The 22,288-nt window shown below is 42.9% G+C and overlaps 1 protein-coding gene across 1 annotated transcript in view; it reads left to right on the top strand.

Annotated features, from left to right (window-relative positions):
• The window catches only part of TRAF3IP2 (TRAF3 interacting protein 2), a 222,308-nt gene that overhangs the window by 184,835 nt on the left and 15,185 nt on the right, over positions 1-22,288 (top strand). The window contains exons 7-8 of the mRNA XM_085612141.1: positions 2,777-2,893; positions 9,334-9,408. Of these exons, the coding sequence (XP_085468267.1) occupies positions 2,777-2,893; positions 9,334-9,408 (192 nt within the window). The remainder of the gene's footprint in view (positions 1-2,776; positions 2,894-9,333; positions 9,409-22,288) is intronic.

Below are 22,288 nucleotides of genomic sequence, written 5' to 3'. Positions count from 1 at the left end.
GCCTGAATGCGCAACGTAACAGGCGCGCATGGAGAGCGCTCCAATACCTTCGGGCGAGTTTGCGCTATATAAATTTAAAAAAAAGTTAGGACAAGTACTTTACTAAAGCTGGCTCCTATTACTCCTTAATGTGCACCGGCATCCCCTCATTCCGAATGCACCGATCGTAAAGGAGTCTCCCCCGAGTGGAATGCTAAGTGGGCGCCATTGGTGCGGAGGGCGCAGGAGTCGGTGGAACAGATGCAAGCTGTGGCCTAAACTCTTGTGATCCTGGGTAAATCACTTAACCCCCCTCGTGCATGGATGCGCAACGTAACCGGCGCGCATGTAAAGCGCTCCAATACCTTCGGGCGAGTTCGCGCTATATAAATAAAAAAATGTTTTAAAAAAAGTTAGGACAAGTACTTTACTAAAGCTGGCTCCTATTACTCCTTAATGTGCACCGGCATCCCCTCATTCCGAATGCAACGATCGTAAAGGAGTCTCCCCCGAGTGGAATGCTAAGTGGGCGCCATTGGTGCGGAGGGCGCAGGAGTCGGTGGAACAGATGCAAGCTGTGGCCTTAACTCTCGTGATCCTGGGCAAATCACTTAACCCCCCCTTGTGCCTGAATGCGCAACGTAACCGGCGCGCATGGAAAGCGCTCCAATACCTTCGGGTGAGTTCGCGCTATATAAATTTAAAAAAAAGTTAGGACAAGTACTTTACTAAAGCTGGCTCCTATTACTCCTTAATGTGCACCGGCATCCCCTCATTCCGAATGCAACGATCGTAAAGGAGTCTCCCCCGAGTGGAATGCTAAGTGGGCGCCATTGGTGCGGAGGGCGCAGGAGTCGGTGGAACAGATGCAAGCTGTGGCCTTAACTCTCGTGATCCTGGGTAAATCACTTAACCCCCCCTCGTGCCTGAATGCACAACGTAACCGGCGCGCATGTAAAGCGCTCCAATACCTTCGGGCGAGTTCGCGCTATATAAATTTTAAAAAAAAGTTAGGACAAGTACTTTACTAAAGCTGGCTCCTATTACTCCTTAATGTGCACCGGCATCCCCTCATTCCGAATGCACCGATCGTAAAGGAGTCTCCCCCGAGTGGAATGCTAAGTGGGCGCCATTGGTGCGGAGGGCGCAGGAGTCGGTGGAACAGATAGTAACAAGCACACCACTGCCTTTCTCCGAGGCGAAGCAGAAATGCCTCGGAGAAACGCAGCGGCGGTTTTCAGATTCGGGGGCGTGGCTAAAAAGTGGAAAGAAGAGCAGGGAACACGCCCCCGAATCTGAAAAAGACGGAGCCTATTTGGAGGGACGGCTCTCTCCTCCAATGGCTGGCCTCCGTTTAGGAAGCCAGCCAATGGAGGAGAAGCAAAAAGAGAGGCGGGCTAAATAGCCACTCTAAGAATCATTAAATCTCCGGACTTCCGGTTCTGCCTTTGGCAGACCGGACGGTCCCTCGACGTAAAAAGGGAGCAAGCAGTCAGGCGGCTAAAGCGGCAACGGAGGTTCAACCCACAGGGCGCTGCGTGGCGGATGGGGGGAGCGACCGGCCTGGTGACAGTGTCAAAGGTCGCTCTCTACCACCGCTTCGCGGCCTCCATATGGGGGCAGAGGGAGGGAGGAGCAGGTGGGAGCGGGGCGGCCAATGGGAGTGAAGGGGGCGGGCTGCATGGGCTCAGCGGCGGGGGAAAACGGCGGGAAAAGACGGCGGGAGAGGGACAACAGAGCACAGGGGTACAGAAAGCAAAACACAGGGGCACAGAATGAAAAAACAAAGTGGCACAGAAAGCCAAGCGCTGGGGTACAGAATAAACAAGCATTGGCATAGCCAATAGGTCTCGCGTTTGGGACCTTATAAGTGTGTAGCCATGCAACAGTTGCATAACTAAATACTTATAAGGTCCCAAAAGCGAGACCTATTGGCTATGCCAAGCTGCCGTGCGGCCGCAAAAGTGAAAGTGATCGTGATCAAACATCAAAGCGTTCAAGTGCGGCGCGCGCGCCCGCGCACATGCACTGTAGCTCTAGGCTGGCCTGGTAGCACTTTTTGGAGCCCTCTCAATAAGTCTCGCCAGACCAGCGCATGCGCTGGGTCAGGCGAGACCTAAAAAGGGAGCGAGCAGTCAGGCGGCAAAAGCGGCAACGGAGGTTCAACCCACAGGGGGCTGCGTGGCGGATGGTGGGAGCGACCTGCCTGGTGACAGGGTCAAAGGTCGCTCCAATCCATCGCTTTGCTTCCCATGACATGAAGAGTCTAATCATTGCCTAGTCACTCTGTATTCTTTTTTCATGCTGATCCTTATAATAGAATGTTTTAAAAAATATATTTTTATTAAGTTTTAGTAAACGGTAAAATAACAATTTGTCACCACTTGAACATTTGGAGTTATGAAACCTGGAGTACTTCCTTTTGTAGGTGTCAGTGGCGCAGGCCTAATTTAAGCCCCCAAAAGGACCCCCATAGTTACTCCCATTTTTTGGGGCAGCCTCTTCCCTCATAGGCCACCCTCGGTTTTCATGCACCAGCCCCTGTCATTTTCCCATTCCGTTACCTCTGGAGCCACCGAAGCCCCCCACCGTCTGGCTAGACTCCCTTTTGCCACTATTAGACCCAGTATTATCCATAGTCTTGGATAGTTTGGTATTTTCATGTCTCCCCTTAATGTCAGCACAAAACAAAATGCTAGAATGTTTTTGTTTTTATAAATGTGTGTACAATTTTCATTACCAAAATAAGAAAACGTTTCCAGGTTTTCATAAATGTTTATTTCTCTGCTTTTTACAGAAAGCTGTGATGATAATCATTGCTATTAGTCCGAAATATAAACAGGATGTTGAAGGTGAAGACGCCTTGCTGCTAAAGGATGAACATGGTTTGCATACAAAGTACATTCACAGGATGGTAAGTGGGCAGATTCTTCTTAAAAGAAAATAAAGAAAAGCAAGGTCTTCTGACCAAGAAATAGAGGCATTGCGACTGCCTTGTATTTTTGGGCTATTGAATGGCAGATAAAAAGCTGCATGGTGTGTGGTGAGGTGGTTGTACTGGTAGTAAATCCCTTTACTGTGGTAGCTACATGTGTATCACTTCTGTGTCAACCCCCCCATTTCAAGCATTTATGCCCCAGGAGTGGTAAAGTTAATGTAAAACCCTCTATTTTAAAGCTTTCTTTTTTGTATATGACAGAGGAGGGAGCTGGTTCTGCCATCACTTTGACGTTACAGCATACAGCGCCTTCAACTATACTGGTATGCAGCTGGAAGCCACAGAAAGCAGAATAAAGGGGACAGTGCTAAGAGAGTATGAGCTGATGGTGCAGGCTGTGAGGTGGATGCCTTATGTCCAGCTTTGACCTAGCCAGATTGCGGAGCCACAAAAAAAGCAATTGTGCTTTTTGTGTGACCTAGCGGCAGAATTAGTAGTTTTGCCTTTCTTGTGCAATCAAAAAAGTCATACATAAAAAATACGTACATAGAGGCTTTTTGAGTGAGCCCTCTTCATCCATTGGTCTGTTCCAGGGGCAGGGTAAACAAGGAGAGAGCGAGGATAGTGTAGGGGTACGTCCCTATCCCCAAGATGAGTAATAGACAAACAACGTGGACGAACCCACTGCAAGAGGACTTGTATATGCATGCCAGAAAACCCTTTGGTTTGATAGAAGACCCCTCACCCACAAACCTAGTTGGTGGCATGCTTCATCATTGGGGTCCCAACCAGGTAGCCGGATGCCACCTGGTTGTGCTGAGACGCCTGATTACAGCAGAGCTGGTGTTGTGTGGTGTGTGAAAGAAGTAGTGAGGGTTAAAATTATCTCTGGGGATCCTTACTAATTATACTTTATTCTTAGCGGCCTAGGATAAGGTTAAAATCGGAAGAGCGGGCAACTGTGGAGAAACAATGCTCCTTGTTGTCCCAAAAGTAGGTCTACATGTTTCAGCCCCAAAAAATGGTGGAGGGCTTTCTTCAGGACCAAGTGCGTGAAGTGAAGGTGTGGCAAAAGTATGCCACGCGTAAAGTGATTGACTACACACACGCTAAGGTGTGTAGTGAACTGGGTGGTGTCTGTATACTCACGGACCCACAGGTAAAAAAACCTGTTGGAAAAAGAAAGACAAAGAGACGACACAAAAAATCATAAATGCAACATAAAATGCAATATTTCCTCGTTAGAAATCATGTGCCACTGTGCATGTCTCAAGTAAGTAGGCACTGTTGTGAGTTGGTAAGTAGTAATAACCGGGTAACAACCGGTAATGCATGCTGTTTCAGGTATACTGTGCTCCCTTGTCATGCAACTGGTTGTGGCAAGTTTGTAGCATGCTGGTACGTCAGTAGAATATCAAAAGAAAAATAGCAAATCCTAGCGTGAAGGTAACAGGCACATTGTGAAATCCCTCCATGTGGAATTGCAAATTAAGGGGGTTTGTTCAGGGAGTTCCAGGGGATATTCTCATTAAGACCCGTGAGGTGGGTAGATATGCGGTAAACCCACCGCTGTTCCTTCTCTAGGAGACGTCTCTGTAGGTTGGGTAGGCTGGTGTCTAATGTTTCGATAACAACCCACCTCATATCACTGGTAGTGTATCCGGCCTCTAAAAAGTGGTTGGTCATTCGTGTCGTATTCGTTTTGCATCGGATGCTACTTCTCCTGGAGAAGGAACAGCGGTGGATTTCCCGCATATCTACCCACCTCACGGGCCTTAATGAGAATATCCCCTGGAACACCCTGAACAAACCCCCTTAATTTGCAGTTCCACGTGGAGGGATTTCACAATGTGGCTGTTACCTTCACGCTAGGATTTGCTATTTAGCCCCAACTAGAGCTATTATTTGCCTTCCATAAGTTGCCGTACACCCTTATTCAGTGTTCTCCTTGCTATGTATAAGCAGAGTGCAGCTCCACTTCACCATCTATGCCATCGTCCCCGGGTCTCTTTGGCGACTAGTCGGGGCCTCAGCATTTAGGACCCCAGATACATTGCGAATACCCACCCCCCCACCAGAGATGCCGTTATGATGCTCTGGATTGACCATGCCATCCTCTCAGGTTTCCTTCCTCAGTAATAGCACGTACACTAAATAGCTGCTTGTCAGACTCCTGTATTTTTGCTCGTACTGCAACACTGCCAATACCCACCTCCAACATGGCGCATTTCACACATGCGCGATACACTGTCCGCCTGGAAGCAGTCTATTCGTTCTTTGACATCGCATCCCATGCTTCTCACGCGGACGTAATGACGTGCACACGCCTCAGCAAGCGGCCTGTTCCAGCATTTTAAGCCAGTTCTCCGCTAGGTCCAGTAACGACCAGGACCACGAGGAGACCGGAATAGGTGCATTCGGCGGGTGCTCCGTCTTGACGAAATAAGACTTTTCCAATTTCCCTTTAGGCACTACCATGCTTCTCCACTGCCGAGACAGTTGCTACTTACCATGACTCCTTGAGTCTACTCTTGCACACATTTCTCCCCTTTTCTCGCCCATAGTGTGTGACTACAGACGGGCGCCCCTCCCGGGTCCTGCTATAAGCTACTAGCAACACGTACCCAGTGTAAATATGTTTTTCACATATGTATGACACTCGCAATCATTTTTAAACGCTAATTAGATTTAGTAAACGCATGGCCGTTATATCGCCAGACTCTGCTCCTGCATCAGCACTTCTGCCCTGTACTCGTGAAAATATAAGGCTAATTAGCACCTAGGGCACCCACAGGGCTCTTCAAGCTCTTTTCTTTTGATATTCTACTGACGTACGAGCATGCTACAAACTTGCCAAAACAAGTTGGGTGACAAGGGAGCACAGTGTACCTGAAACAGCATGCATTACCGGTTATTACCCGGTTATTACTACTTACCGACTCACAACAGTCCCTACTTACTTGAGACATGCACAGTGGCACATGATTTCTACGAGGAAATATTGCATTTTATGTTGCATTTATGTTTTATGTGTCTTGTCTCTTCATCTTCCTTTTTACAACAGGTTTTTTACCCGTGGGTCCGTGAGTATACAGACACCACCCAGTTCACTAAACACCTTAGGGCGTGTGTAGTCAATCACTTTACATGTGGCGTACTTTTGCCACACCTTCACTTCACGCACTTGGTCCTGAAGAAAGCCCCCCACCTTTTTTTGGGGCTGAAACATGTAGACCAACTTTTGGGACAACAAGGAGCATTTATTCTCCACAGTTGCCCGCTCATCCGATTTTAACCGTATCCTGGGCCGCTAAGAATAAAGTATAATTAGTATGGATCCCCAGAGATAATGTTAACCCTCACCACTTCTTTCACACACCACACGACACCAGCTCCGCTGTAATCAGGCATCTCAGCACAACCGGTTGGCATTCGGTTACCCGGTTGGGACCCCAATGATGAAGCATGCCATTAACTAGGTTGGTGGGTGAGGGGTCTTCTAACAAAGCAAAGGGTTTTCTGGCACTCATATACAAGTGAGCCGTCCTCTTGCAGTGGGTTCGTCCACGTTGTTTGTCTATCACAGTTCAAGAGGCATTCACATGTTCCTTCCATCCACAACAGCATACAGCATGGACCAGGGGGTCAGCCCACTTCAGTGATTGGCTGTATTGCACTCTGACTTGCGTCAGTTATCCTGATCACATGTGCACATCCACCTAAAAATAGTGTGCTGCAGTGCCAGAGCTGGCAACCAAGCTCTGCAGTGGTTCTTTTTGTAGGTTTTTTTTTCCTTCGAAAGTATATGCTACCTTTGGCGACAGCATTTTACTTTCAACCTGCATTGTATAGGGTTGCAAAAAAAACGATCCTTGCATGCCCACCAAGGACAGACTTCTTGGCTTTGCCGAGCCTGTTTATACTAGGCTTTGGCCACTGAGTTTTGTTACTTGTCCAGCCCTGAATATGTTAATGTCCTGCACGGAAAGAGCATAAGGAAGCAAAGGAGTAAGGCTTGTAGACGCCGCGGACACATGTTGAACCCAGAGACGCTGTAGTGGCTTCTTCACCATTGAGACCACATGGGCCTAGTACTAACAGCAATACAGCACAGCACACCTCTCCACATGCAAAATAGTCCTTGATTTAAGTTAAGCGGTTGATGCAGTGCAGCCTGAAACGTAGTACAGTGGATCAAATGCTCAGATGCTCAAATGCCATATGCTTTATTTATTTTTTAAATATACTTTACTTAACGGATCATTTTATAAATAAGGAAAGATCTCATTAAATAGAGGTCAGTAAATCTTTGTATTTGTAATGCTTCCTTCTAAGATTATTTCACTTTAGCTATCTCACTACACTTCATCTCTCAGGCCATTAAGCCAAATGCCGATATTTTTTTAAAATCCTGTTGATTGCTAAAACTACCCCTTTTATCTCTTAATGTTGACCTTGCTGCATACTAACAATTATTGGTGCGAATGTCCTTCTCATACCTTTAAAATATGATGTGTGATTAACTACTGGCTGCAGGCCCTGGACATAGCTGTCTTCCATGACTAACAGTATCCATTTTACCTTGTGTATTGCATTCCTTAGCCAAGTGTTTGGGGGTCAATAAATGCTTCATCTGTCACAGCATTTAGAGTATTTAACAATTTAACTATATGCCCTGCTTTGGTCATGACAGGAATATAATACTGCAAGTGTTTCAATCTCCTGAACAAGTATTATGGATTATGTGTCACTGTAGAAAGCTAGACCTAGTGATTCGACAATGACCTGCATCATTACAAATGTAGTAAATGTTTTTTTTACCTTTCAAGATGCCTTTTGCACTTCACAGTGATAGAAGAGGCGAGAGTGTAGGAGGCAAATGTGAAGCAGAAGTGGGAGTGTAAGAGTCTATCGTAAAACAGCACAGGGCAACTCGAGTGCAGTTCAGGGTTTTGATTTCTACTAAGAAAATCATTTCTTAGAATGCTTGTGGTCTGAAAGACATCATGGGAAACATCTTTCCGAGGAGAAGGTAGCAAGGATGGGGCTGGGGGAGGGCTTCATGTGGTGCTTCGGATTTTCATTTATTGCAGGAGATTGAGAGAAGGAGGGAGAGAAATAATAATGAGAATAATCTCCCGTAAAGTGTCTGGTAAGTTTTAGTAGGCTATGATGCAGCCAGAATAAATCTCCCTTGCCTTTGGTGTGATAAATGTGTGTGTGTGTTTCTCAATGCTGCTGCCTGCACTGACCCTTTGTTTGTTTCTTCTAATTTAGCCCTACTACAACACTGGCCCGTGTTGTACCTATTGAGCATGGTGTTGAAGTTTGCACTGCCACTCTTTGTAATGTACTTCTGTGTGTGAAAAAAGCTTGCACTACTGTTGTTGGTAGTAGTTTAGGTGTTCTTTATGTCAGGGAAGCATGTACTGCTGCTGCTTGCACTGTATGGGTTTTTCTGCAATTGAACCTTGCCTGGGTGGTGTTTATACAGCTGCAGTTGGTATTGCCCTGTTCTCTGTGGGAGGAAAGCTTGCACAGCCCTGACAATTATGTGTCTTTTTTCTGTATGTGAGAGAAGCTTACAGTACGGATGCCCATACTGTGCCTTCACTGTGTGTGTGTGTGCACACGCACGCACACGCATGTTTGTGTGTGCAGGTGTGATCGCTACACAAAAGCCAATATATTGGCTTTATCAGTGCTTGCTTTTGTCAATCATTTGGTGGACACATAGACCTTCATTACCAATTTGATGGAGTTTGATACCGGTATATCACTGGTAGGAATCTTAGATTCTGGCTGGTATCCCCACACCAAATTCAAGTTTTGTTCTTAGAATGTGGAGCAGCTCCAGTGACTCAGCAAAACCAGGTCATTTTCAGTATGGTTTTCCATGATTACATATAAAAATCCACTGACATTTTCTATTGACTCATGCTGGGGCAGGGCCAGAGGAGCATTGTTGCTTCCCAGTGTTGTACATTAGGAGGAGGTTCGCACATCCCCGGACTCTAGTATTGGTCTTCTACTGTTCCTCCTTGGGGGAAGAGGAGTCTGGTGAAGTCAGGTGGGGCTATGTCTGTCCCAGGCCAAAGTCTCTGGCACAGGGCTCTGGATATGGCTTGGTGCGTCCTTTGTGCTTGGTGAGGAGAGGTAGAAGGGAAGTACCTGGGGTTGACCGGGAAGCACATTGTTTTCCTCACTCCTAAACTCCTCGTTGAATTCTACCCATAGTTATCACTCTGGCTGAAATAGAACCACCAGTTTTCAGTTTTGAGGGCCATGCTTATATACACATGGTGGCAGTACACCTGTGAGTGCAGGTTGTTAATTCAAAAAGTAGCTTTAACACTCAATGTTGCATTGAACAGTGATAACTGTAGGCTCTAACCCGGTTTCATTGCTGGTTTTAGATGCAGATTGAATTCATAAATCAAGGAAGCATGAACTTTAGATTTATTCCTGTGCTGTTGCCAAACGCCACCAAGGTGAGTTGTTCATGTGCCTTATTTGTATTAAAGCATTTGTACTTGATATCCTTTCAGACTGAAGGTGGGGTTTGCAAATTAGTTATCCTGTTCGGGCCAGTGCGTAAAATGCCTCGATGCAGCTGGCACATGGTGATTGAATTGCACTTCACACAAAATTGTATCTCCAAAATATAGCTTCTAAGTATGAAGAAAGATAATTGTGTTAATATAAAAAAAAATAACATTTGGCTTGATGTCAAGAACCTTAATGTCCCTTAACTTTGTCATGTTAAGGTAGGTGTCACAGGGATAATGATTTCTGAAATCACTTTTTTCCCCTGACAACTCTGTGGCAAGCAGCCATAAATCACCAACAGTGATATAAGGGAACTGCAGGTGTGGCCTGAATCATGTAGGAAAAATACCTGTGACTCTTTCGGATTCTGTACAGTAGTGCCTGCAGGTTTTATTGAGTTCTATCATTGTGAACATTGTGTGGCTGCAGATAACGTTGAGGCACAAACAGTGAAGACATTAGAAGCAAGTATAAAATTTACCATGTCATCAATGCTAATAATCACACTTGCACTACCACAATACACATCACAAACGGTGCCCATCATACCTTTGAAAATACAAATACGTGAACCAGATTGTACTGGGTGTCAACTTACATATCTATAAACAAGCAGGACAACTAGTGTTAATAATCATTCACAATGCCTATAAATGCAAGTGTTTCTTCAGGCATTAATTGATTTAAGCCCCAAGTTATTGCACTCTGTCACTTATACTCACACTGACGCATTCATCCATCCACCCTCCAACTCATTCTTGCTCAATGCTCTAACCTACACAAACACAATAACACACACACACACAACAAACTCAGCAACATATGCAAGATCAATTAAAATAATTATAGTATCATAAAGAAAATAAGCTTCTGCTTAAACATGGAAGGTATATGCTAGCAGTAACAAATACAATTTAACATAGCAGCAGGTGGTTCTGTAGATAGTGTATGATCGTATTTAAGTTTAAACTTAAAAAACCGCCATGGCAGTCTTAGAGATTTAGAGACCGTAGTCGTGTGGGATGAGGCGCACTGCAGGTGAAAGAGCGTCAAACAAGCAGCAGGAAGTTCTGTGTGGGAAGCTATGCTATGGTCTGAAATATAGAAAGAGGAGAAGGAAAGAAATGAAAGGATGTCTATAAAAGGAAACAAATGGAAAACTAAAAGACTGAGCATCAGCCCTGTCATTGATGCTCATTTATTTTCAGGCACATGTGCAAACGTTATCAGACAAATGCCTTCACTCATAGGATTCGAGATCCAATAGCTTAAGTGATCTGACCCATTGCCCCATGCTATATGCTGTCATGGATGTAAGGAGAGTGTAAATGAATCTCATATAAATGGCAGAAGAGGGCTGAGCCTATGCCTGTCTATGTATCTATGTAGTGTATTTGAGAGATCCTGGCAGACAACGTAGCCTGTCAGGCCTTCAAAAAAGATTCTGGATAGAATTATTAGAGTGCAAATCGTCTACCCTTAGGGTTGTGAAAGTGGATAATGAATACTAAAAAATCCTTGCTTACAGAGGTAATCCGGGAGATTTTAGTAACACAATAAATGTCTTCACACTTCAAAGCAGTGCTGTAACAATCCAACCTTAAACCTTACTGGCTTTAACATAAACATTTCATGTTAAATAAAGCAGGCCTTCTGCCATTGTCATGCTTTTCATAATGAGCAGATCAGACCATTGGTATCAGAAATAACTTTTCCCAATGAATCAAACAGGCATATCGGCTTCTCACTGTAATCAACTCAGATCTACTGTATTGAGTATAATCTTTGGTATACCACAATCAAATTACACATTTTTTTAAACAAAATTATAGGCGTCAAAACAATAGAGATTATATTCGGAGAGTACCTTTTAAAGATTAACATAGTCTAAATATTCTATCCCCATGATTTGTCCAAATGGATCAGCAACAAGAAAACCCTTGTCTAATATAGTGATCTGTAAGATTTCACATAGCAAAATAACTTCCTACAGGCTTTATTATACTGTAATAACAAGCCACCCTTAAAGCACTATTGCCTTCAACACATACTTTTCACAATAATCAAGTCAGGCCTACTGCCTTTGTCATAACGTTTCTTAATAAACAGATCAAACACAAGGAAACTGATAATAACTTCTCCAAAGAACCGATGAGGCCTATAGCTCTTACCACTGGTGTGACACCATAACCAACACAGACCTACCAAAAGTGCAAACGAGCTGGCAACCATCATGCATACAGTTATGAAAGTACAAATAAGCACAGAATTACAGTTGTCAAAACAATATACAACCTCTTTCAAAAGATACTAACAAAGATTATCTCGGTGAACATCTCTACCTCCAAGGTGTGTCAGATGGGATGACCAACACCAAACTTCTTGCAAACTAAAGTAATCTATGAGATTGCATCTTATAATTGACCTGTCCACAGCCTGTAAGACAGAGTGATAACAATCCACTATTAAAGTAAAAGAACCTTCTCACAATAATTGCTCACGGGTCTGCCCCAACACGGGCTGGGTGGAGCAGGATAGCTGGAGACAGTGGAAGGCTGGGGTCGAGTTCAGCCTCGTGGGATGGGAGGGAGAGAATGAGGAAAAGACCAGGTCTCCAGGTCCAGCTCCTCCATGGCTATAGCAATGCCCTGATGGCAATTGTAAAAGTCTGCATTGAAGATTTAGCAAATAATATCTGCGATATCGTGGTGTGTTTTGTTTTATTTTGTTGCCTCTGTGAAAAACGAATAAAAAGAATGGGAAAAAAACGTTCCCATAATAAGTAAGCCATACCTTATTACTTTTTCATAGGTTTTTAAACTAAACGCATCAGACCTTTGGCTATTCACATAATCTTTCTCAGTGAACCAAAGAGGTCTATAGCGTTTGTCGTTGCCTTGCAACTATAGCCAACTCAATCCTATTGTAATGAACAGAAACGTCTCCCAAGGCAACAATCAGGCATACAACCGAAGAATTTCAAATGTATAAAGATTTATTCTTGCCATAGTAAAATATCTTACCTGTAAAGGCCCCAAAATTATCACATTGCAAATTTTCTTTAGCCAGGGTTTGCCAAAGAGCTTAACAAGCATCGAAATCCGTACATACTATGGTAATCTGTGACATTCCATTTAACTAAATACCTCCCTGCAGGCCTTTATAGAGAATATTAACAATTTACCCTTAAATGCATATTGACTGTAAAATATATTTTTCACAGTAAATATGTCACTAATTATACTGCCTTTAATCACATCTTTTCATGATGAACAGACCAGGCCTATAGCCTTGACCATTGACTTGCTACCATAACAACTGATTCCTGTTGTATTCAGCATAAGCTTTTTGAGAAAGCAAAACGTGCAATACAAGCACTGTTTCTGGTGTAAGTACAGAAATTCTGCCCAATCAAATGCTGTACTCAGCGTAAACAACATGTGGACAGAGCCTAAGCTCTTCTCTTAGTGGTATTTCTGAAAGCTCTTCTCATGTTGATCACATAAGGACTGGTGAAAGATGTATTGCCAAACACAACCTAAAAATGAGAGACCTATAGCGCAGGTCCCAGTAATTAATGTCCAAGCATTGATTTATACACGAGGGGCTTCAATTTGTTTTAACAACTTCTATAACAATGATTTCACAACACTACCTAATATGAATTTTATTAATTTGTTTGATTTTATTGTTAATTTACAGAACCAGAATGTGCACAATAATTTGGCTGGAATTTGTCTTGGTGGTGACTTTAACGCCAGACTTCCAAGGGAAAATGGTTTAGCTACTATTTTTTTGGCTCACGAGCCTTCATGCAAAAGAGGGATGAAACTGTCAGACCATTTGTCCATCTACAACTTATTTAATGTGATGGAAATAGCAGATGTATATCAAAACAAAAATTGCTTAATACCCACCTATAGGGGTCGTGGTTGTGCCTCAACTATTAATTATGTTTTTATATCTGCCCCATTTGAGGATCTTTTACTAAAGGCAGAGGTCTTGCGCACCACACAGGGCGATCATAACCCAATTTTAACAACAATTAGATTCTCCCATAGACCTAGCCTTGTTAAAGAGCCTGGGGCAAGTAATATAGCGGCTTCGACTGAAAAATTATGAGTAATTTGGAAATGCATTGATAACAAAATTCTATTTCTCAATATGATAAAACTACACCCACTGCTTATTGAAACTTGCCTGTCATTTAGCGATTCTAACCCAGAGATTATTAAGGCATTTAGCGGCTTTTGTGCTGGCATTAAACAAATGATCTCCAGACCAGCGTTAGATTCTAACCAGAAACCTAGATGGTTCAACAGTACATGCTCGCGAGCAAATAGAGAACTTCGTGTAGCACTGGCACCACCACCTAGGGACGCAACTCTTGTCAAATTTTTACGATCTCATTACAAAGAAGTAGCCAGGCAACGAAAAGACGAGCTTCTAAAAGAACGCTGGGATAATCTTGCCTGTGCTGCTACACTTAATGATGGAAACGGTTTCTGGGCCGCAGTTAAAGCCATGAGATCAATGGGCCTTACTCTCACCCCCCTAAGCTGCATCACAACTAGTGAAGCATGGGAAACAGGTTTTCTGCCACTAGGATTTTTATATCGGTGTCAGAGTTGAGGATGCCATCTACCAAAGCCTAGGCAACAAGGCCCCAGGGTCTGACGGACTTTCTATTGATCTTATTAGGCATAAACCAGATTTTTGGGCACCCCTTTTACTTAATGTTCTTAATAATCTAACAAGCACTTTTATTCCAAGCACTTCGTCTACCAGCATCATTGTGCCTATTTTTAAAAAAGGAGAACGATCCAACCCTAGCTGCTACAGACCCATCTCCCTGATTGACAACACTTTGAAGATTCTATGGAGGATCTTGTTCAACAAAATAAGGTCTTGGGCTGAAAGGGAACATATTTTAAATAGGTGTCAGCTGGGTTTTAGAAGTAAACTAGGAACAGTAGAACAGTGCCTTAATTTAAATCTGATTGTTGGCAAGTATACGATAGCCCAGAAGTCACCTATCTATTTGGCTTTTATGGACCTCACCTCAGCCTTCGACTTCGTCAATAGGTCACGCTTGTGGTCGTTCCTTTTAAACTATAAGTTGGATGAGGCCTTAGTTCATTTTTTGGCATATTTGCACTGGACTTGAAGGCACGGGTAAGGATTAGCAATGACGGGGGGGTTTCAGGGTCATCATTATTGGCAGATGGGTCAGACAGGGGTGTGTACTGGCCCCTCTCTTATTAATTTTTTATATAAACGAACTACACAATGTTTTGGCAGAACTTACTAATGATGTACCAAGAATTAATGGTAATGTACTCCCCGCCCTACTATATGCGGATGACGCAATCCTAATGGGCCGAACGCACTACGCACTTTAGTTAGGGGTTTTGTAGCTTTCATGGCAGACTTAGACCTTTGCACCAACTTTAAGAAATCTTTTATAATGACCTGTGGTCCAAAAAAACCACTGTATTAATTCAATTACCTCAGGTCCTGATCACTTATTACGCACCCACACTTTTCCATATCTGAGTTTAATCTTTTCTGATACTGGATCTTGGGCAGCCCATGCTGCCCATAGTAGAAGTAAATTTTTAATAGCGACTAACTCGATCTTGAGTCTTCCCCAACCAAAACAAGCAGAGGTAGTATTATCTTTAATCAAAATGTATAAATTACGGTGTATTCCCACTACCAAGTATTTCGCTGAAGTCTGGGTTTTTTATAAATTGCAGTGGGATTCAGAGAGAGGAAAATAGATTTTGCCGGAAACTTTTAGGGGCTCAAATTTCCTCCCCAAACTTTGTGTGCCATAAGGAATTAAATTTGTATTACATAGAAAATGTTATCAGGTCGCGTCCAGCTATATTTTGGCTAAATATTTGGCAAAACTCTGCAGCGACTCTGACAAGGGAGATTATTGTAGACTGCCTCAACTAGCGTGAACTTAAAGCACATCTTTTTAAATCCATTGGACCTAGAGGGTATGAATAAAAAAGTCCTCATGGATGCATTATATGAATCTTATAATAATGCAAGACACGCCACAGAGCGTTCAAAATCATTAGTCACCAGGTACATGTCGCTAGTGGAGGCAAATAGCCCCCAAATCTATATGCCAAGTCGTTGGGGGAGAAGTTTGCTTTTTCGCCTCAAGGATGGCACTTTAAAATACTTACTTTGCTTCCCTCTGGGATTTAATATTAACCTCGAGCAAATGCCCTGCCCTTGTGGCACCCGCAGTAATCAAACGATGTTACATTTTTTATTTTTCTGCAGTTTTTATCAAAAATATACAAAACAATATCTGATCCCCTATTTTAAGGCAATTGCCAACATCGATTATAGAACTACCTACCTGGAGATTCTTAGGCTTGAGAGGGACAATCTGATTTTTCGTGTCAGCTCTTTTCTGAGAGTGGCAGTTTGCTCACGTGCTTCCATGAGCAACTTTTAACGCATTAAGTGTACTTGAACACATAATACTGCTTTATTGTATGTACTTACCTATACCTTATAGTATGGAACACCAATTAAAGCTTTATCTACGGACTGTAATACTCTAAGAGATCAAATTTAATTGCACTTATTTTATGCTGCTAAAATTGTTTACAACTGACTGCACTTTATCATAAAATGCTGCTATTTGTCTGTCCAACCCCTGAATGTGTTTAACACTACAATTCTGCTATCTGCCCGTTTTTTTGTAATTTTATTTATGATATTGATGTTTTGTATACTATGTTTTTAACATGTACACACAATTGAAGCCTTTGTAACCTGAAAGTCCATTTTTTAACTATTGTTTTTATATAGTGTTTTTAACACAAATTGTACTGTTGCTGGTATTATCTGACCTGTGCTTTATGGATATTTTATATCCGAATAAAGATTATTGAATTGAATTGAATTGAATTGAATAATGTCCATGTGTAGAAAAGGAAATACCCTTTGGCCCTAATTACAAGTCCGAAGGTACTGGTAAATTTGCACGCAAATTTAGCCTTACCAGGCAGTAAAGTAAAGTAATTTTATTGTACAGTTAATTAAAATTCACAATTTTAAAAGAAGAACCCATTGAGACATTACAAGTTAAAAGAAGAAAAAGGAGGATAAAAACCATTATCTCAATTTACACTTCAACATTTAAAATCCAATCTTTCAACTATTATGCTTTAGGTAGAGGTCGAATTGAGTCTCGGTATTATTGTGTGTTCAGCCCTTTTGCGATGGATAAAAATATGGACAAAGTGCCAATGCTTCAGAGTTTCTGTTCAAGCCTTTTTAATATATATAAAAGCATGGATTAAGTGCTTGTGCTTCAAGAGTGCAATCATTATTGGCTATTAAAGTGCTCAGTCAGGGTGGGCCAGCTATCTTCTATTCTGCTGTCGCTTGTAACAAGAGCTTAAGTCGTTCTGCCACTTTATCAGAGTACTTTGTGAATCAGCAGTTGAGTTGGATCTCTTCTGGGTTAAAACATAGGTTTACTGCCTGCCTGCATGCAGGTCCTGATGCCCTCATGGTTCAAAGTTGGTCGAAGCAAGGCATGTCTTATGTCTAACATGCTTGGACAAATGCAAATGTTATGTATTAGATCCTCTTTTCCTGATCCACAAAGACGGCAGGACTGTTCCTCTGGTCTCCTTTTCCATGGCTGCAAGTGAGGGAGAATTGGTATAATGCCCAAGGGCAATTTTAAGAATTTTACTTTTATCTCTTGTTTAACTCCTATATTTAGATAAGCTTGTGGTGTAAGAGCTGCGTAATCATTAAGTACTGTCCATCCGTGAGCCCGCTTGGCCACAGTTTTCTTGTCTTCTATTGAGGATATCAGTTCTGTTACTTTGGTTACAACCTTTATGAAGCTCTTATGATCTATGGGGGATTCCCAGAGGTTAGTCAATTCAAGCCTTTCCAATGATTCCAGCAGGTACTCTTTGGCGGGTGATTTCTCTCGGTGTGACAGTTCAAACCTTAAATGTGTATTTAGGGATCCCTGCTCAGAGCCTCTGATCTTGTGCCAGCTTTTTATATAGGCACCCCTTCTTTCCACGGTTTGCTTCTGAAGACCGAATTCCAGGCGTATTCGAGCAGGTGGCATAGTTTTGTAGCCGAAAGATTGTTCTATATGACCTACCAATTGTTTTGTCTAAAACTGTCGCATCTTTCCCTTGCAATAGTTCACTCCCGTATGTGAGTATTGGCTGCAGACGTGCTCAATCACCTGTAATAGGGGATCTAATGTTTGATCTGGTAGGACTTTCTTCAAGGATTTCATTGCGAGGCAGCTCATGGTGCCCTTTCGTTGCAAGGACTCCAGTAGAACTCCGAGATACTTGTAGTTGGTAACCCAGTCTAGGCTGCTCCTGTCCAGGTACCACATGATTTTCTTGGTCTTGTTGTAATTCACTGCCATAATTTTTGTTTTCTTTAAATTAATGTGTAATGCATTACATTGCGAAAATTTGTTAGTGGTATCCAATAGATGTTGGAGGCCGTTTGGGGTCCGGCTTATTAAAACCAGGTTGTCCGCGTATAGGAAATTGGACAGCAAGATATTTCACAGACATGGGGCGTGCGATATACTATTATCCAATTCCCCTGGGAGGTCTGCTAAAAAGAGGTTACAAAGTGTGGGGGCTAGAACACACCCTTGTTTAAGGCCTTTGGAGGTGTTGATTCGCCGTGAGAGGTGGGTCCCGGCTCGCAGCTTAATCTTGACCCAGGTATCTGTATGTAATAGGATCAACTGATTGAGGAGAGGCTTAGGTATCCCCCACTTTTCCAGCTTCTGCTAGAGTTTGGCTCGATCTACGTGGTTGAATGCTGCGCTATAATCTATGAAACATAAAAATAGCGAGCTCTTTACAGCTTTGGCCGTGTCTATCAACAAGGTTAGCGCCATGGTGTTAGTAATGGTGCCGTGCCCTCTACAAAATCCTGTTTGATTTACGGGAATGATGTGTTTGGACAATGCCCAGGATGATAAGGACAAGCCCCTCATAATACTACGCCTCTATGTCTTGTAGGGTGACGAGGCGGTAATTGTTGGGGCTACTCCTGTTGCCCTGTTTGTAAATTGGGCTGATTATCGATCCTTTCCAGGAGGCCGGGCTTATTACTGTTTCCTGAATGCTCTTAAAGACTGGTACCAGTGTGTTGCTCCAGAATTCTGCATCATACTTATACAGTATTGGCGGGATTCCATTTGGTCCTGGGGTTCCTTCCGGCTTCCCTTTAGAAATTTGTCGCTTTATCCGTGCTGCTGGTATTTCGATACTTACTTCTTTGCTTTAAGATGATGGTTTAAAGACTGTTGTACGTTCCACCCCAAGGTCCTTATGTTCGCTCAGGTTCTTATCATGCCTATTGTCCTCGCCATTCCTTTGTCTAATGCTGTCAGAGTTGTGATCTCTCTTGTTCCTCTCAGTAGTCCACATGCTTTCCTCTGGAGAATTCCCCTCTTGATAATTATCGTTAAAGTGATTGTACAGATGGTGTGCCCAGTCAGATTCTGCAATGTGTGAATTTCTACCTTGATGCGCTGGTCGTTGTAGGCTATTTATTGTCCGCCAAAACCGGGCGCTGTTTTTAAGCTTCGAGTCATGCAAGATTTTTGCCCATAGGTCTTCATTCAATAGTTTTTTCTTTTCCCAAATCCTCTTTTTCCTTTGCCTTCAGTTGCCGTAACTCGCTTTGCAGGGCTAGGCATTGTGGTCATTTGCGCAGCTGTCTTAAGGCTTGGCTTATATTCCGTTGGAGGTTGTTTATTTCGCAAAGGTTTGTCTTCCCTGGAATAGGGCGCCGTAGTCTCCCCGTATGGGTCCTCGTCTTTTTGGTAAACCTTATCCCAGGCTGCTTTGTGAAACCCTCCCAGGCCTCTATTGGGTTCGCTATCAGATTGTTTTCGCGATTGATTAGTATGTTCGCATTGTTGGATAGCTCTTCAATGTTATCGGGCTTGCACCTTATTCTTTTAAAATCCAAGGTGTATCCTGTGCCCACACTTATCCTTCTTCCGAATGTTTTCCTCTGATTTCGTTTAGCGTTACTTCTTTCGGCAGATGATCGCTTTGTCCGCTTTCGACCATTGTAAATGAGACTATGCTGTCAAACAGGGGGAGGGTTGCCAGGGTAAAATCTAGATAGGAGGAAGTAGACGCTGAGTGGAAAGTTGGTGCTGGCGGGTTATCCTCTTTGAATCGGCCATTCAACACTTAGTTGTTCCAGACCTTTAAGTCATTCGATTGAACATCTAGTTTGTCTAGTTGGAGGTGTTGGTGCTTGGTTTGGTATTCACCACACTATGTTTAATTCCTGCGCTAGCTCATCTTCTGAGGCTCATCCAAAGAAAAAGAGATTGAAATCGCCTGCTAAAATTATGTTCTCAGCGTCCCATTATTCTATTATTCTTACCAATTTGTTGATCAGTTCTTTTAGCCGCTTTCTGCCTATGCTTCGGGTGTATATATGTATTGATTATTATAACTGGTCGATTTACCTTATTCATTTTATTTGTTATGGCTATTGCCTGAATGGTGCTTGGCGCTGCAATTTTAGCCTTAATCTCTACTATTGTTCCAAAGGTTGACCCTTTGATAGCTGGGATTATGTGTGACGTATATCCTTGTATGGCTATCTTGTTCACTTCCCAGGTTTCTTGTAATTATACCAAGTCAAATGATTTTATGTAATTTAGTGTATCAGGATCCTCCAATTTATTCGCCAATCCGTTAATATTCTAAATGAACAATCTAGTTTTTGATAAGTCGACGGGTGTAGGGGGTGGATTGAATACCCCTTGTCACTGTGTACCCATCATTGTTATTGTGCGTTGTATTTTTGATAGACTGGAGAAGTCTCAATATGTTTCCCCTATTTAGGGTATACACTCTTCCTCTGGATTAATATTCTGGTATGAACAGAATTATGTCTGTCTCTTTTGATGCAATGACGTATTGAAATTTAGACCTATGTGGGTGCTGGTTGTCATTTGTCGTGTTGCGGAAAACAATGCTGCTTCCATGGGTATCCTCTAGTGCTAGCTCTTTGGCTGGCTTGATCCTACTTTGTATGTCTTCCACTGGCAACTTTTCTACCACTGTCATTAAACTGTTTTGTATGATATTGTCCGGCTCAGTTCTTTCGCTTTGTTCCGTCTGTGTTTCCGTTCTGCTTTCCTTCAGCCTCAAATGGTCAAAGGTTCTCTCAAGTGGCTTCGGTGGCTTTAAAGTTTCTGGCGTGTTTGAATTCCTTGTGGCTTTCAGTCTCTTATTTAAGTGCAGTGTCTTCTTAACCGGGGTAGAAATCAGAATTCCTTGTTTTCTCCCTTTTCCCAGAGGTTGCCTCTGGCTGATTCTCCTCCGTGTAACTCACTGCTAATATATACCTGTTTCTCCCCTTCCTTTTTTGTTTTTGGCGTGCTCTTGCGTTCTTAAATGCCTCTGTGTTCGTGCTTTCTTCTGTTGAGTTACTTAAGATGGAGTTTTCTGGGTTTTGTTTTAGGTTGGGAGGTATATTCCCTACTTTTTGATCTATGACCTGTGTGTTATCAATTTCGGTTGATTGTTCATTTTGAATGGTGCTTCCTGCGTTGGCTTTAGTTGTAATTTGTGCTGGTGCATTTAGTTTTAGGTCAGCTAGAAGACTCAATAGCATTATCAGTAGCGTTGATAATTTATCAATTATTGGGGCACAGATGCAGTTGGTTTGTTGAATTAGAATTGCTTGGGCTGCTTCTTGCCCCCTTTTGATGAGGCCATTAAGATCTGCACGTTTCCTCTCTATCCCGGAGGTACATTCCGCTAGTGTGTGAAGAACAGTTAACTGCATATCTAGTTTGTCAGATTGATATTGCAGTGCTGTTGCTGATAGCTGAATGGTGTTTAGTAGGGTTGCCCAAAATGTGTCTGATGGGGCGTTGGTCCCTTCTCTGTGCACACTGGTCGGTGCCTCCTGTGGACAGTTTATGGTGGGTTTTAAATTATATGAAGCCACTAAGTTCTCCCATTCTTGTGACGCAAGGAAGGACATGTCACTATATGTGATGCCAGAATCTTCGTGTGACAAATGTGGGGGGAGTCGACTACAACAGTTTCCTTCTGCTGTATTGAAGCTATTGGGGGCCGGTTTGAGAGCTCTTTGGCAATGTTGGAGAGCTGTTTTTTGGTGAAGTTGTCGTAATCCTGTTATTTTGTCCAATCTGTTGTTTCCGCTCGGAAGAGGAAGCTAGTTGGTCATTCGAGTTGTTGAATCCCTGATGTATTAGGGTGCTTGCAGATTCTTTAACCCACATGTTCTTGTTGCCGCCAGGCGTGGTTTCCTGGTCCTGTTGGCTTGTACATGGACTATCGTTCGAGCTGCTGGCCTCGGCAAACCCCTTGGCGGTTTGTCCTCCCTGAGATGTATTCCCCGGTGGGCTTTTCGGCCAACTTGAGCTAAGTGCTCTGTGCCTTTTCTCCATGTGTATATTTGCAACTGTAACTTGTGTATTTCCTAGTGATTGAGTTAAAGGATGTTCTGTTCTCCCAGGTTGCAGTGGGGATTGCAGGCCCACGATGTCCTCATTTTTTGTATAGATTGCCTTGGTCGGATCTTTTAAAAAAGTGAATTTAGTATAAATGTGTGGTTGTTAAGAATTTAAGTTCTTTCTGTGGTTGGCCCCCTCTATATTTATAAGCTCTTCCGTTTTGTCTCTTTTATTCCTTTTTATTATAATGTTGGATTGATTTGCATTTCTTGGTTCTTTTGTGACTGCTGGGCTGTTATCGTTTCTGATTTCTATACTTGCCATCG

Source organism: Triturus cristatus, chromosome 6 (assembly GCF_964204655.1).
Source record: "Triturus cristatus chromosome 6, aTriCri1.1, whole genome shotgun sequence".
NCBI lineage: Eukaryota > Metazoa > Chordata > Amphibia > Caudata > Salamandridae > Triturus > Triturus cristatus.
This window is presented reverse-complemented; position numbering and strand designations above follow the sequence as displayed.